Source organism: Saimiri boliviensis, chromosome 7 (genome assembly GCF_048565385.1).
Source record: "Saimiri boliviensis isolate mSaiBol1 chromosome 7, mSaiBol1.pri, whole genome shotgun sequence".
Classification (NCBI taxonomy): domain Eukaryota; kingdom Metazoa; phylum Chordata; class Mammalia; order Primates; family Cebidae; genus Saimiri; species Saimiri boliviensis.
This window is the reverse complement of record NC_133455.1, coordinates 71,331,711-71,348,825: the sequence shown is the minus strand read 5'-3', so window position 1 is coordinate 71,348,825 and position 17,115 is coordinate 71,331,711. Positions and strand designations below refer to the sequence as shown.

Genomic DNA, 17,115 nt, shown 5'->3' with positions numbered 1-17,115 from the left:
ACGATCTTCATTCACTGCAACCTCTACCTCCCTGGTTCAAGCAATTGTCCTGCCTCAGCCTCCCGAGGACCTGAGATTACAGGCATGTGCCACCACACCTAGCTAATATTTTTTTGTATTATTAGTAGAGACAGGGTTTCACCATGTTGGCCAGGCTAGCTTCGACTCCTGACCTCAGGTGAGCCACCTCACCCGGCTGGTACTTCAATTTTTAAAGTCTGATTTTGTGAAATGGGTTCTAATGTGTGAGATTTCTCTTGCCTTGTTTTACAACCAATCTAAACAAAACAGTCATTCTAGTTTATATTCTGTCTAATGAGAAAATTTGAGAAGCAAGCTGTCAGACTGGTGCTTTTAATGACAATGAAAATTTTCCTTCCTTTGCATTTCCTTTCTCATTGTTTCCTCTACAATTAGTCTTTGTTTTAATCTTTTGGTTTATATGAAACAGACTCTATAATGCAGTCAACACATTGACTCCTTAACCTATATTTTAAGAAAATTCCCGGCCAGGCGCAATGGCTCACGCCTGTAATCCCAGCACTTTGGGAGGCCAAGGCGGGCAGATCACAAGGTCAAGCGATCGAGACCATGATCAAGCCAACATGGTGAAACCCCATCTCTACTAAAAATACAAAAAAAATTAGCTAGGCGTGGTGGTGCACGCCTGTAGTCCCAGCTACTTGGGAGGCTGAAGCAGGAGAATTGCTTGAACCCAGGAGGCAGAGTTTGCAGTGAGCCGAGGTCATGCCACTGTACTCCAGCCTGGCGCCTGATCATGGAGTAAGACTCTGTCTCAAAAAAAAAAACAAAAAATTCCCGCCGGGCACTGTGGCTCACACCTGTAATCCTAGCAAGTGATTTGGAAGGCAGGTGATTTGGGTGGATCACTTGAGGTCAGGAGTTTGAGACCAGCCTGACCAACATGGTAAATACTGCATCTCTACTAAAAATACAAAATTAGCCAGATGTGATGATGCACACCTGTAATCCAAGCTACTCGGGAGACTGAGGAGAATCACTTGAATCCAAGAGGCAGAGGTTTCAGTGAGCCAAGCTTGCACCATTGCACTCCAGCCTGGGCAATAAGAGCGAAATATCTTAAAAAAAAAAAATTTATTTGGTTGGTTGGTTCATTGGTTTTGGTGGGTTTGTTGTTGTTGTTGTTTTTGAGCTGGAGTCTTGCTCTGTCACCCAGGCATTGCAATGGTGCAATCTCGGCTCACTGCAACCTCTGCCTCTGCCTCCTGAGTTCAAGCTATTGGCACCATTGCCAAGATCAGGCCACTGCCTGGGCAACAAAGTAAGACTCCATCTCTTTAAAAAAAAAAAAAAAAAAGTGAGGGGGGAGGCGCCGGGTGCGGTGGCTCACGCCTGTAATCCCAGCACTTTGGGAGGCTGAGGCGGGTGGATCACAAGGTCAAGAGATCGAGACCATCCTGGTCAACATGGTGAAACCCCGTCTCTACTAAAAATACAAAAAATTAGCTGGGCATGGTGGTGTGTGCCTGTAATCCCAGCTACTCAGGCGGCTGAGGCAGGAGAATTGCCTGAACCCAGGAGGCAGAGGTTGCGGTGAGCCGAGATCGCGCCATTGCACTCCAGCCTGGGTAACGAGCGAAATTCCATCTCAAAAAAAAAAAAAAAAAAAAGGGGCCACAGTCATTTTAAAGCTATTAAATCAGGCCGGCCACAGTGCCTCACGCCTGTAATCCCAACACTTTTCGATGGTGAGGTGGGCAGATCACCTAAGGGCAGGAGTCCAGGTGTGGCAGATGCCTGCAATCCCAGTTACTCCAGAGGCTCAGACAGGAGAATCGCTTGAATGCAGGCGGAGGAGGTTGCAGTGAGCCAAGATCACACCACTGCACTCCAGCCTGCGCAACAGAGCAAGACTCCACCTCAAAAAAAAAAATAAATAAAATGTTGGCTGGTTTAGCTAATTCAAGTACAGCATATATTTGTTGAGTTCTTTTGTGGGGCTTTGAGAAGATATTGGAGCCCTTTCTAACACAACACTGATTTTACATCCTACTTTTCAAGAATACAGTCGAACAAAGTATGATTTCTTAAGGTGGGGTCCCAGACACCTAGAATAAATAAGCTTAGAATATCCAAGAAGTGTCAGGCGGTAGCTCAAGCCTGTAATCCCAGCACTTTGGGAGGCCAAGGTGGGTGGATCACCTGAGGTCGGGAGTTCCAGACCAGCCTGACCAACAGAGAAACCCATCTCTACTAAAAATACAAAAAATTAGCCAGGCATGGTGGCGCATGCCTGTAATCCCAGCTATTCAGGAGGCCTAGGCAGGAGAATCGCTTGAACCCGGAAAGCTGAGGCCGAGATCGCCCACTGCACTCCAACACAGGCAACAAAAGCCTCAAAAATCTAAGAAGTGCCCAAAATAGCAAGCAAAGGAATTGTATATATGCCTATGTTCTTTTTTTCTAGGAAGGAGAATCTGCAACTTTATAATTTCAACAGCGGCCTAATTCGTTGTGAACCTAAAATAAAAGGATGAGAATCTATTAAAAGAGTTTATTCAAGGGTAGTGTGAGGATGGACCAACCAGAAAACCAACTCCAAAGAATGGAGTCGGCCTTCAGAAGTAGGGAAGTTAAGATTTCATTTATTGCCGGGCGCGGTGGCTCAAGCCTGTAATCCCAGCACTTTGGGAGGCCGAGGCGGGTGGATCACGAGGTCAAGAGATCGAGACCATCCTGGTCAACATGGTGAAACCCCGTCTCTACTAAAAATACAAAAATTAGCTGGGCATGGTGGCGTGTGCCTGTAATCCCAGCTACTCAGGAGGCTGAGGCAGGAGAATTGCCTGAACCCAGGAGGCGGAGGTTGCGGTGAGCCGAGATCACGCCATTGCACTCCAGCCTGAGCAACGAGAGCGAAACTCCGTCTCAAAAAAAAAAAAATTTCATTTATTTAGGCAGAGACAGTTTTTAGCTGGATTACTTTATCCATACAAAGTTGGAACATAATTACAGGATATGGTTACAAGCAGCGTTTTTGGGAGGGGTACAGCTAACATTGTCACGGAGTTTAACAGTCGAGTCGCTGCCATCTGGTGACATCGTTTGAGTCTTTAGTCATTGAACAGAACAAGAAAAATAAATCGAGTTAGATCAATAATCTGAATAGAAGTTTTATGTTCTTCATCACATCTCTCGGTTTAAAGTGGGGGTTTTTTGTTGGGGGAGAGGGTCCAGCAGCTTTAAAAATGTTAATTTTCACTGTGTGTTCCAAAAATAATTGGTTAGCCTAGGTCACTTTCACCGTTCAATGCTGTGAATGCAGTCTCTGTAGAATTCGCTATTTAACGTCTTAACTTCCCTGCACTATTTGAGAAAGGGAAATCGGGAAGTGGCCTTAATGCCGCAGTCGCTACTTGGTGGACCGGAGGGCGGAGTCGGCTTCGTACTCAGGACTGCGTAGCTTCGAGCCGAGAGCTCCAGCCAGGCTTGCGCGTCCTGTTCTGAATTCTTACCCTTATTTAGTCCTCGTCACCACCCCCGCCGTGGGAACAGCCCGACGGTCACTCAAAGGAAGTGGCTGCCGGCAGCTCTTGACCCGGAATCGGATTCTAGTCCCACCCACTCCGCTCCAGGCTTCCTTCTGCAACAGGCGTGGGTCACGCTCTCGCTCGCTCTCTTTCTGCCGCCATCTTGATTCCGCCTTCCCTGCACAGTAAGTACTTTCTGCGCCGATGCCCTCTATCCGCTGCCATCCACCTTTCTTTCCGGCTAAGCTGCCCCGGAGAGTCGGAGGCTTTAGGAGAGTCGGAGGCTTTACGGGGCCACAGGGTTCCTACTGGCCCGTGGGCCTCCGGACAAAATGGGGTCTGCGGTTGGTGTCCGGGCAAAAGCAGGGTAGAAGGGCTGCGGGTCGGGCCCGGAATCCGAGCCTGCAGAGATGGGAGCAGTTGTAGTGTTGAGGGCTGAAGCGGAGTGCGTCTTGTTTTGGGAACTGCTTCACGGGATCCAGAGAGGGTAAGGGGTCACAGCCTTAGAACCCCAACACCGTTCTCTTTGTGACAAACAAGTGTTGAACCTAACAGCACCGTCTTCCCCCTCCTGGCTCCCCGAAGTCTGCAAACGTAGTCCGGGAGCACAGGCAATATATTAGGAGTGGAGGGGGTTCACAGTAGCGTCTGAAGTCTCCCAAAATCGGAGGCCATACCGAGATCCTTTCTCGGGTTGAGAGTGAACTAGGAATTGCTGGCGTTGATACAGACGTGAGGGTCACATCATATTTACCTCTCATTCCCAGGTTCTTTGGGGAAGGTTGATCCCGAACACCCTCACGGTTTTTTTCTAACAGCCCTCCGCAGAGTTTTTAAGAATACTTTTAAAAACTGGGTTGGGCAAGTCAATGTATCCCAATCAATTCAGGCCTCGTTTTTATTCCTTCAGAAATGCCCGGCGAAGCCACAGAAACCGTCCCTGCTACAGAGCAGGAGTTGCCGCAGCCCCAGGCTGAGACAGGTAGGTTCCCCTACTCCTCTTGCCATTAATTAAAATTGACCCTAAGGCCATTTGGTGGGCAAAATGACAAAGGGGAAATACACTTTGTAAGAGGATGGGGTTGCCCATTTACCAAGGAGGATAGACCGTTAAATTAACTGCTATCCTGGAGATACTACTTTAGGAAATTAGAGTAAACATGTATTTTTAAGATTCGTGGACGTTAGAAGTTCTCTAGCTTGCTTCCTATGTTATGTCTATTGCCTCAAAAGACGCTCTTCTGTGCAACCCCCACCTCACGAAAGAAAACTGAGCAGGGAAGGGGTTCAGTGATTCTTACCTATTGGAACTGGATGACACAGGCCAAGGAGCCCGGAGCATTTGTGAAGCTCCAGTCAGCAAGTTACATCAAGGTTTTAGTTAGCACAGCTTGGCATTGTGCCTTTATCACATGTCTGGATGAGATGCGTGCTGGTAGTAAATGTGTCCTACTGGGCCCCAGAGTCCTCCTAGGTCGGATAACTTGTTTATGGGTTGAGATATTCCTAGTGTGCTGGAATAGTTCCTGCATCATTGTGTGAAATCCTGGATTGAAATAAATCCTTCTTTTATCCTCAGTGTTGAAATTAATGAGCGTGAAGGCTAATTTTAAATTCTGATTAAAACATATATCTGTAGAAAACTTAGGAGGAGGTGGTGAGAAGTTCTTAAAATGATAACTTTTCTGAGTCAGTTGTGCAGAGCTAAATGAAGGAAATCTTCAGGCTGTAATCTTCATTCTTACCTTTTTATGATATTTTTTAAAATTTCATTTGTTATTTAAGGGCAATTCCTGTCCCTTTTTGGAGTTACAGTAGACTTGCTTATAGTTTAAAGCATTAAGCTTCTTCCCACCTGTTTGATGTTAGCAGCTGAAAGGATTAATACAGCTGCTAGGAAGGAGAAAGGGGAGCTCTGAGCTGGAGTACAAACGAGATGAAATTTTTGGAGTACACGGGGTCTAAGGAATGGAAAAAATGAAGTACTGATCTCTTAACGATTCTGTAATTTCAGTACTAAACGAGATTTTAGAGATTGTGTAATTGAGCAACTTAATTTTGCAAATATGAAGACTTGAAATTCAGATGAATTTAGAATAATCTGATTCAAGCTTCAAAACTAAATGCCTTTACTTCTGAAACAGTCCTTAGTGCTATGAAACATATTCCTGAATAGTGTGAGTTGTACAGTAGGCTTGTATTAAGGGAGTACCCCAATGATAAATATACAGGATTTTGTCTGTGATGATAGTCTATTAGAATGAACAAAGAAGCTCAAGGAATTGGTTATGGTGTCAAAGCAAGTATTTGAGGCCTTATTCCATCTTGAGGTCCAGTCAGAAGGAAATACTTTACATGTTTTTAATTCTGATGAATATGCTTGGTAGTATTTTCCTGTAATCGTTAGACTTTAGCCTGTCCACTCTCAGGTTGAGCCACCTTGTCTTTTCCATAGTAGGATGCCATAAGAACTCAGAATTACTGGTTGAGTAAATTTCGAATTTGTATTTTGGTATTATGGGCTTCCCTCCCCTCCTTTAACATTCATTTCTAGGCATTGAGCATTTGTTGATCCAATTCTCTGTTATCTCTTAAATGCCAGAGATAACGGTTTTTTTTGTTTGTTTGTTTTTGTTTTTGAGATGGGGTTTCCCACTTTGGGAGGCACTTTGGGAGGCAGAGGCGGGTGGATCACCTGGTCAACATGGTGAAACCCCCCTCTACTAAAAATACAAAACATTAGCTGGGCATGATGGCGCATGCCTGTAATCCCAGCTACTTAGGAGGCTGAGGCAGGAGAATTGCCTGAACCCAGGAGGCGGAGGTTGTGGTGAGCCGAGATTGCGCCATTGCACTCCAGCCTGGGTAACGAGAGCGAAACTCCGTCTCAAAAAAAAAAAGATGGGGTTTCTCCATCATGGCCAGGTTGGTCTTGAACTCCTGACCTCAGGTGATCCACTCACATCAGCCTCCCAAAGTGCTAGGATTACAGGCGTGAGCCACCGCGCCCGGCAGCTGTTTTACTGTCATGCCAAATATTGGTGTATTTTGACAGAATGAAATACTTAAATTCCAGGGTAAGGAGTGGAGATCCAGAGTATTCTCGCCACTCCAATTCTGTCTTGTTTGTTTATTTATTTTTGGAAACAAAGTCTCTCTCTGTCACACAGGCTGGAGTGCAGTGGCACAATCTCAGTTCACCGCAACCTCTGCCTCCTGAGTTCAAGCGATTCTCCTGCCTCAGCCTCCTGAGTAGCTGGGATTACAGGCATGCGCCACCACACCTGGCTAATTTTTGTATTTTTGGTACAGATGGGGATTCACCATGTTGGTTAGGAACTCCTGACCTCCTGATCCACCTGCGTTGGCCTCCCAAAGTGCTGGGATTATAGGTGTGAGCCACAGTGCCTGGCCTTCCAATTCTCTTCCAAAATAGCACTGCAATCTGGTTTAACAAGTTAGGTTACAGATTCGTAATACAGTCCTTACCCTTGTGAGTAAGCTCTCTGCCTGGAGGTCTAATTCATCTTGGATTGGTGTCTGAAGAATTAACATCACCTAGGAAGGTTTATAGAGACAATTATTAAGTCCAGTCATTTTATGGTTGGTTTTCTTGTTTGGGTTTTGAGAGTAAGTAAACTGGTAAGGTATAAAGAAGCTAAGTGACTTAATACTTTGCATTAAATTCTGAAGAGTTTCAACTTTAGGAAGAACTGAATTGTGCTATGCACTCCCTTCCCAAAACTATTCTAACAGTCCGATTTTTCCTAGCCTAGTGGAAGTCTGAAAGTATACAACCCCATTTTTTCTCATTCAGTTCAGATTCCCCATCATTATCACTACTCACTACTTTTTGGTATCTCTTTCCGTTAGTTCATGGTATTTGGGTGGACAGAGTCGCACAGCTGTTTTTGTAGTGGTAATTCTACTGGCTGCGAGAAACATTTGGGAATGTAGTCCATTTGAGGAAGCAAGGGGAGGACACCACTGGAAAAGAGTAGAAAGCATGTTCCCAACCTACCCAGGGGCTGTGCTCCCCATTTAGAGATAGGCTGCTGTTAGACTGTTCTCCTCACCCTAAAATAGTTGGTTTGCTTTGGTAGAACTTGGGAAGTGTGAGAAATTAGGAGAGGAATGGCTTCTCACCACTGAAAAATGTTTGGGGAAGGTTGTTGTTGCCTGTCACCTTTATCTAATCCTGCGTGGTGACTTAGACTGTCAGATTTAAACTCCATTGCTTCTTATGAGGTATGTTGTACCAAGTTGGGCTGCATAACTCACCATTTTTCTCCCCCCCCCCACCCCTTCTTTATCTCCTTTTGCCTTTCTCCAGCTGTGCTACCTATGTCTTCAGCCTTGAGTGTCACTGCTGCCTTAGGGCAGCCTGGACCTACCCTTCCCCCTCCTTGCTCTCCCACCCCGCAGCAGTGCCCTCTGTCAGCTGCTAACCAGGCTGCCCCATTCCCTTCCCCCTCTACTATTTCCTCGACCCCATTTGAAGTTCCTTTGCCCCCGTCATCCTCTGGAACAACCCTACCTTTGGGAACTTCCCCTGAAGCCCCAACCTTCCTACCAAACCTAATAGGGCCTCCCATCTCCCCAGCTGCCTTAGCTCTGGCCTCTCCCATGATAGCTCCAACTCTGAAAGGGGCCCCTTCCTCTTCAGCTCCCTTAGCTCTGGTTGCCCTGGCTCCCCACTCAGTTCAGAAGAGTTCTGCTTTTCCACCTAACCTCCTTACTTCACCGCCTTCACTGGCTGTAGCTGAGTCAGGGTCAGTGATGCCTCTGTCAGCTCCCATTACTCCCCCAGAACCAAAGACTAATCTTATTAAAGTTCCCTCTCAGGTAGTCTCTAACTTGAAAGGTAACGACAGCCCTCCAGGTATAGTCAGTGCTGTTCCTTACCACTATGTGACTCCCTTGGCCTCTGTTCAGTCTGGAGTGGCCTCCTGTCCTCAGATAACACCCACCACTACCCTAGCCGTCACTTCCCCTCAGGTCAAAGATACCACCGTTTCCTCAGCTCTGACTTCTCCACAAAACCCAGGAAGCCTCAGCCTGAAGGGGCCTGTTAGTCCACCTGCTGCCTTAACTCTTGCAACTCAGTCTCTTCCTTTGATGACCTCTTCTCAAAAGACTGCGGGTCCCAACACCCTCCCAGATTTTCCCATTTCTCTGGGCTCTCGTCTTGCACCTTTACATCAGAGTTCTTTTGGTTCTGTCCAACCTTTAGGTCAGACAGGTTCTGGTGCTTTGTTAGACCCTACAGTAAAGACCATTTCTACAGATCATTCTTCCACAGGGGCCTCTTATCCTCCTCAGAGATCTGTAATTCCTCCCCTTCCTTCCAGGAATGAGGTAGTTCCTGCTACTGTGGCTACCTTTCCAGTGGTGGCTCCATCTGTTGACAAAGGTCCCTCTACCATCGCTAGCATAACCTGCAGCCCTTCTGGCACCTTAAATGTAGCTACCTCTTCTTCATTATCTCCTACAGCCTCTCTCATTCTCAGAAGCTCTCCTGATGCCACTCATCATCCTTCAGTGGCCCAGATTCCCATTTCTTCTGTTGGAACCACCCCACTTGTGGTGACTAACCCCTGTGCTATTGCTGCAGCACCTACTACCTTTGAGGTAGCTACTTGTCTTTCTCCTCCAATTTCCTCGGGTCCCATAAGCAATGCAGAACCAGCCTCCCCTGCTGCGTTGGTTATGGCACCTGTGGCTCCCAAAGAGCCTTCTGTGCAAGTCACAACCACTCTGGGGATACCAGTCTCTCCTCCTCTGCCAGACCCTAAAGACCTCAAAAATCTCCCCAGTTCAGTATTGATTAAATTTCCAACACAAAAAGATCTCCAAACTGTACCTGCCTCTCCTGAGGGAGCCCCTTTCTCTCCAGCCCAGGCAGAACTCACCACCAAGAAAGACTCTACTGTATTACCATTAGCCCAGGCAGCCCAAAAAAAATCTCCTTTTTTCCAAAGTACATCCTTTTCTCCGGAGATATCTCTTTCTCCTGAAGCCACTCTAGCAAAGAAAAGCCTTGGAGGGCCCCTCCCTGTAGATAAACCAGCCAGCTCTACAACCTCTCCCCTGGGTGTTAACTCCCTGGCCTCTGTAATCAAGACAGATTCTCATGCAGGCCCAGACTCTGCTGGTCTGCTTCTCAAAAGCTCTCTTACTACCCCAGCAGTGGCTGCATTTCCTTTGGAAAGTGCCAACCCTGCTGGGGTGGCTCCCACAATTGCCAAAGGTACCTCAACTTATACAACTACAGCCAGCCCTTTTCTAGAAGGAACTGTCTCTTTGGCTCCCAAAAACCACCCAGCTAAGGAAGGTACTTCCACTCTTACTACTTTACCTTTGGTTCCTGCAGCCTCAGAAAACTGCCCTGTATCTCTATCCCCCCAGAATACCTCTGCGTCTCTCACTACCTTAGTGCTGGCCCCTGAAATTCCCAAGTCTGTGCCCTCACCCTCTCTTCCCCCAGCTGGGACTCCTCCAGGTACAAAAAAGGTTGATGGTATTTCTCATACGTCAGCACTGGCACCTGTTACTTCCTCTCCCAAAGGGTGCCCAACTGAGGACTCTGGTGCTTCTGCTACTGCATCTTCCAAAGGAACTCTGACTTACCGAGCTGACTCCCCATCTCCTTTAGGGGTTAGTGTGTCTCCTCAGACTAAAAGACCTCCAACCAAGAAGGGTTCTGCTGGCCCTGATACTCTTGTTGGAAAACTCTCATCCCCGGTTTCTCCAATTGAAGCTCTACTTCTTCCAGAGAACAGTCTTTCTTTTCAAGGCTCTAAAGACTCACCAAACACAAAGCATTGTCCCACTCCTCCATCCCCCAAAGGGGCCCCTACTCCCTCAGCTGTGACTCCTCTGTCTCCCAAAAGAGTAACACAATCCCCCAAAGAGACCCCCACTCCTTCACCTGTGAATCCACCCTCCCCCAGAGAGGGCCCAGCTACCCCAGCCTCCAAACAGGCCCCTGCTCTATCTATGACTTCTTCCTCCCCCAAAAAGGCCCCAGCAACTCCAACCCCCAAAGAAGGCCCCACTACCCCATCCCCCAAAGAGACCCCCATACCCCCAGCTACTCCATCCCCCAGAGAGGCCCCCACTCCCCCAGCTACAACTCCTCCCTCCCCCAAAGGAGGCCCAGCTACACCATCCCCCAAAGGGGCCTCCACCCCTGCAGCCACAACTTCAGCCTCTCCAAAAGGAGGTCCTGCTACCCCACCCCGCAAAGGGGTCCCCACTCCCCCAGCTGCAACTCCTTCCTCCCCCAAAGGAGGCACAGCTAGCCCATCCCCCAAAGGGGCCCCCACCCCTCCAGCTGCGACTTCAGCCTCTCCTAAAGGAGGTCCTGCTATCCCACCCCCCAAAGGGGCCCTAGCTACAACTCCTCCCTCCCCAAAAGGAAGTCCAGATACCCCACCTCCCAAAGGGGCCCCCACTCCCCCAGCTGCAACTCCTTCCCTAAAAGGAGGCCCATCTATGCCACCCCCCAAAGGGGTCCCCACTCCCCTAGCTGCAACTCCGACCTCTCCAAAAGGAGGTCCAGCTACCCTACCTCCCAAAGGGGCTCCCACTCCCCCAGCTGTAACTCCTCCCTCCCCAAAAGGAGATCCAGATACCCCACCTCCCAAAGGGGCTCCCACTCCCCCAGCTGCAATTTCAACCTCCCCAAAAGGAGGCCCAGCTTCCCCGTCCCCCAAAGGAGACCCAGCTAACCCAACCCCCAAAGGAGGCCCCACTCCCCCAGCTACAACTCCTCCCTCCCCAAAAGGAGGCTCAGATGGCCCACCCCCTAAAGGAGTCCCCACTCCCCTAGCTGTAACTCCTCCCTCCCCAAAAGGAGGTCCAGGTACCCCACCCCCTAAAGGGGCCCACACACCCCCAGGTACAATCTCTCCCTCCCCAAAAGGAGGTCCAGGTACCCCACCCCCCAAAGGAGCCCACACACCCCCAGGTGCAATCCCTCCCTCCGCAAAAGGAGGTCCAGGTACCCCACCTGCCAAAGGGGCCTCTACTCTCCCAACTGCAACTCCTCCCTCCCCAAAACGAAGCCCAGCTACCCCATCCCCCAAAGGAGGCCCAGCTACTCCATCCCTCAAAGGGGCCCCCACTCTCCCAGCTACAACTCCCTCCCCTAAAGGAGGCCCAACTACCCCATCCTCCAAAGAGGGCCCCACTCCCCCGGCTGCAACTCCATCCCCCAAAAGAGGCCCAGCTACCCCATCCCCCAAAGGGGACTCCACTTCCCCAGCAATGACTCCTCTCTCTCCCAAAAAGGCTCCAGCAACTCCAGTTGCCACAGAAGGCCCAGCTACCCCATCCAAAGGAGATTCTACTCCCCCAGCAGTGACTCCTGTCTCACACAAAAAGGCCCCAGCAACTTCAGCCCCCAAAGGAGGCTCAGCTACCCCATCCCCCAAAGAAAGCCCAGCTACTCCACACCCCAAAGGGGTACCAACTCTCCCAGCTACAACTCCCTCCCCTAAAGGAGGCCCAACTACCCCATCCTACAAAGAGGACCCCACTTCCCCAGCAGTGACTCCTCTCTCCCCCAAAAAGCCTCCAGCAACTCCAGTCCCCAGAGGAGGCCCAGCTACCCCATCCAAAGGAGATTCCACTCCTCCAGCAGTGACTCCTGTTTCCCCCAAAAAAGCCCCAGCAACTTCAGCCCCCAAAGGAGGCCCAACTACCCCATCCTTCAAAGGGGATCCCACTTTCCCAGCAGTGACTCCTCCTTCCACCAAGGAGCCTCCAGCCCCCAAACAACCCCCAACTTCCTCTCCCAAAAAGGCTCCAGCAACTGCAGCCCCCAAAGGGGCCCCCACTCTGCCAACTATGATTCCTTCTTCCCCCAAAGAGGTCCCCACTACCCCATCCTCCAGAAGGGACCCCACTCCCCCAACAGTGACTCCTCTCTCTAAAAAGACCCCAGCAACTCCAGCTCCCAAAGAGGCCCTCATTCCTCCAGCTATGACTCTTCCCTCCTCCAAAAAGACCCCATCAATTTCAGCCCCCAAAGAAGCCCCAGCTACCGCATCCTCCAAAGAGACCTCCAATCCCCCAGCAGTGACTCCTCCCTCTTACAAAGAGGCCCCTACTACTCCAGCTGTGACTCCTCCAGCCCCTAAAAAGGACCCAGCAACTCCAGCCCCCAAAGAGACTCCCACTTCGCCATCTGTGACTCCTTCCCCCCTCAAAGACTCTCCTACCTCCCCAGTTTCTGTCACATGTAAAATGGGAGCCACTGTTCCTCAAGCTTCTAAAGGGCTTCCAGCAAAGAAAGGCCCCACGGCTCTGAAAGAAGTACTTGTTGCCCCAACTTCAGAAAGTACGCCAATAATCACAGCTCCCACTGGGAAAGGCCCACAGACTAAGAAGAGTTCTGCTACTTCATCTCCTATGTGCCCAGATCCCTCAGCTAAGAATGGTACTAAAGGACCTCCTTCCACAGTGGCTCCAGCCCCTCTACTCCCTGCACAGAAAGGCTCTTCAAAGACAGCAAAAGGCAAAGATGCTTCTCATTTCCCAAAGGGCCCCTTGGCTCCTCCTGAGTCTCAGGCATCCATCCCTCTAACAGCAGCTGCCTCTGAGAAAGTCCTTCCTAAACCTGAGTCAGCATCTGTCTCTCTAGCACCCACCCCACCAGTCTCTCTGCCTCTTGCTCCCTCCCCGGTTCCCCCTCTGCCTCCTACACAGCAATTTCTGCCGTCCTCTCCTGGGCTGGTGTTGGAATCACCCTCTAAACCCCTAGCCCCTGCTGATGAGGATGAGCTGCCGCCTCTGATTCCCCCGGAACCAATCTCTGGGGGAGTGCCTTTCCAGTCGGTCCTCGTCAACATGCCCACCCCTAAACCTGCTGGAATCCCTGTCCCAACCCCCTCTGCCAAGCAGCCTGTTCTGAAGAACAACAAGGGTATTTGCCTTGGTTTGCTGTGTGCATGGTGTGTCTGTCGCCCACACCCCTCTTGGGGGCTAGCCACCGATACTAACCCTGTGATGCGCCGCTTTCTTCAGTGAATCTGCTTGAGTTTTGATATAGAACATAGAATGATAATGTTAAATGCAAAAGTTCTAGGAATACGAAACCAAATCTTGGTTTTCATCACTTCAGATAGATACATAGTACCTTGGATTTCATCTTGTGTGGCCCAGGCTACCTTGAAGCCTGCCATGCCATCTATTTTACCTAGTGGATCTGACATTGAAAACCAAGACCTGCCAGACCTTTAATTTGCTCTAATCCCTACCACATCACTAACCTTGTCCCTGGGACTGAGATTTGCTAAAATATTAGAGAATTAAACTATTTGTATTTCTTTTTCCCTTCTTAGACTTAGTAATGACCAGTTACCCAGGGACTCCCTTTTCATAAAAATTTAGAAACCTGTTTTTCCTAGCCTGAAAATAGTGCAGGCATATGCTTTTTTTCCTCAGTAGTCTTTACTGATGCTTGGCCTTTCAATTGAGAGAAACTTACGTGAATTATGTTTGGAAAAATGAGTTACAGATTATCATATAATCTTCTAACTATATTGATTAGATCACATTGCTGGGGTGAACGGTTTGAAAATGAGGCTGAATATGTGTACATGACTGCTTTTGACGTCCTCCAACCCAGTTGAAAGTTGAGAGGAAGAGCACCCTACCTGTTACGCCTCCACCGTGTGATTTCATTGTTTTTGTTTTTTTCACTTAAGTGTATCTGGGGACACCTTCTGGCAGAACTTTTCAGGGACAATTGGACTATTGGGTAAAATTTAGAGTCATGTGGGTCATTATTTGCCTGTGCCAAGAAACAAAGACCTTGAGGGAAAGAAAGCAGTATATTAAACTGCTCAGCTCTTTATAGTGATTACTCCTCATTTCTGGGTTTAGGGCTGGGTCTTTACTAGATATATACACTAGTTAGTGACTAAGGGGCTATCAGATTGGCTTCACACAAGCCAGTTGGTTTACATTTAACATTCTGAGGTCTAGCATGAGGCATTGACTTTTAGTCCAGGCAGGCTGTGGTGAAGTATCTTCTCTTATAATTTCTACTATAAAGTAGTAAAAGTTGCTTCTCATCTTAGGATCTGGAACAGAATCTGACAGTGATGAATCAGTACCAGAGCTTGAAGAACAGGACTCCACCCAGGCAACCACACAACAAGCCCAGGTGGGTATTCTCTAATAACTGGTATAAGTAATTGGGTCAAGGATCAAGGAAGCAGGGTTGATCAGAGTGACTTTTGTATTTGGAACTGTGACCCTTCATAAAGGAAAAACCACATGGAGATTGTACTATCCAGATCTTAGAGTCTGGTTAACCAACAGCTGTTTTATTCTCTTAGCTGGCGGCAGCAGCTGAGATAGATGAAGAACCCGTCAGTAAAGCAAAACAGAGTCGAAGTGAAAAGAAGGCACGGAAGGTAAGATTTATTTGAAAAGGATTTCAGGGCCAGGTGTGGTGGCTCACGTCTGTAATCCCAGCACTTCGGGAGGCTGAGGCGGGTAGAGAGCCTCAAGTCAGGAGTTCGAGACTAGCCTGACCAACATAGTGAAACCCTGTCTCTACTAAAAATAACAGGATTGTTATTTTTGCACCACTGCACTGCTGTCTGGGTGACAGAGCAAGACCTGTCTCAAAAAAAAAGGTAACAGAAGTTACTGTGGCAGAAATGCCATTCTCTATTGTATGAACTTCTCTTAGCCTGGGGAAAGGCTTTGCTTTGGATGTTGTATTATGTTTCTTGCTTCTTTAGGCTGCTTCTAAAAAAGTTGAAAACCTGATATTATTTTCTCTTTAGGCTATGTCCAAACTGGGTCTTCGACAGGTTACAGGAGTTACTAGAGTCACTATCCGGAAATCTAAGAATATCCTCTTTGTCATCACAAAACCAGATGTCTACAAGAGCCCTGCTTCGGATACCTACATAGTGTTTGGGGAAGCCAAGGTAAGTAATGTTTTCTTGGGAATTGCTCTAGACCAGGGTTTCTCAACCTCAGCACTGCTTACATTTTGCATCCAATAGTTCTCTGTTATGGAAGGGCTATTCTGTGCATTATGGATGTTTAGCAGCAACGCAACCAGTTTTGATTACCCAGAATACTCCATTGCCACATACCCCCTGGGAGACATAATTACCCTCAGTTGAGAACCACAGCTCTAAACCTAAACAACTACTTTTTATACTGCAATACATACTGTGAGTGAGGGCAAGCAGTTTAAAGCTACAGTAAGTTACCTGAAGTGAGTTTACAGAGAGAATTGTGAAACTATATGATTTCCTTTTCAATGACTGAAGACTGATCTACTCACATGGATCTGTGTTCTCTACCCTGTAGATCGAAGATTTATCTCAGCAAGCACAACTAGCAGCTGCTGAGAAATTCAAAGTTCAAGGTGAAGCTGTGTCAAACATTCAAGAAAACACACAGACTCCAACTGTACAAGAGGAGAGTGAAGAGGAAGAGGTATACTAGGAATAGGAAATCTTTTATACTTTTAACTCGCGCCATATGTGTTTGACGCAACATGTTTGTGTTGGTGAGTGGATTTTATATTGTTTAGGCTCTTGAACCCTGTTAAGTAGCTTTGAGCTATTAATATAGCTCCCAACGCTTTGGGAGGCCAAGGCAGGTGTATCAACTAGATTGAGGAGACTCCAAAGAACTGCTGAAATTGTTCTTGCCTTTAATTTACTGCTTTTTCCCTCTCCTCTCTCAGGTCGATGAAACAGGTGTAGAAGTTAAAGACATAGAATTGGTCATGTCACAAGCAAATGTGTCGAGAGCAAAGGCAGTCCGAGCCCTGAAGAACAACAGTAATGATATTGTAAATGCTATTATGGTAAGTGTTCAAGCCTTTGTTCTTGATTCCCTCTGCCCTGACCAATTATGAGTAACTTTATTTTCTCTGCTAAATATCAGCCAGTTAGGGAACCTATTCCAGAGCCTCTTCTGAGTTACCATAGGTTTTAGTGACCTGAATTCTCCTGATTTGCCTATAAGAACCACTAATTATCTTTTCTCTCTTATAGGAATTAACAATGTAACCATCTGAAAGCAACTTTTTTTGGTGTCTCAAAGGAGTAACTGCAGCTTGGTTTGAAATTTGTACTGTTTCTATCATAAATAAAGTTATGGCTTCTTGTTGGATGAACTCAGTCAGTGACTGGACTCTTCCCTCCACTCCCACCCCCTCCCCCCCAAAAAAATACTGTAAAGGTTCTAGTAATTTATTAATTACTTCTAAGGCCTCCCTCATTTGTTGTTTGTGGGGGGTTTTGTTGTTGTTTTCAGACAGTCTTGCTCTCGCCAGGCTGGAGCACAGTCATATGATCTCAGCTCACTACAACCTCCGCCTCCCAGGTTCAAGCAATTCTCCTGCCTCAGCCTCCCAAGTAGCTGGGACTACAGGTGCCCGCCACCACATCTGGCTAAATTTTTGTATTTTAATAGAGATGGGGTTTCACCATGTTGACCAGGACAGTCTCAAACTCCTGACCTCGTGATCCACTCACTTCAGCCTCCCAAAGTGCTGGGATTACAGGCATGAGCCACCACACCCAAAGGCCTAACTCATTTGATAAGGTTTAGTGCC

General features: G+C 47.9%; 1 protein-coding gene across 3 annotated transcripts; it reads left to right on the top strand.

Moving 5' to 3' along the window:
- Positions 1-2,856: 2,856 nt before the first annotated feature.
- On the top strand, positions 2,857-16,678 carry NACA (nascent polypeptide associated complex subunit alpha). 3 transcript variants are annotated; one of them, XM_074402761.1, is made up of 9 exons: positions 2,857-3,697; positions 4,402-4,494; positions 7,846-13,443; positions 14,603-14,688; positions 14,864-14,941; positions 15,320-15,466; positions 15,858-15,986; positions 16,240-16,362; positions 16,553-16,678. In XM_074402761.1, the coding sequence occupies exons 2-9, from the start codon at positions 4,425-4,427 to the stop codon at positions 16,565-16,567; spliced, it is 6,246 nt and encodes a 2,081-aa protein (XP_074258862.1). In that variant the 5' UTR covers positions 2,857-3,697; positions 4,402-4,424; the 3' UTR covers positions 16,568-16,678. The 3 variants fall into 3 exon arrangements, with proteins under 3 accessions (XP_074258862.1, XP_074258861.1, XP_003926496.2); XM_074402760.1 differs by having other exon boundaries at positions 2,860-3,697; positions 4,423-4,494; XM_003926447.4 differs by lacking the exon at positions 7,846-13,443 and having other exon boundaries at positions 3,587-3,697; positions 4,423-4,494.
- The last annotated feature ends 437 nt before the right edge of the window (positions 16,679-17,115 follow it).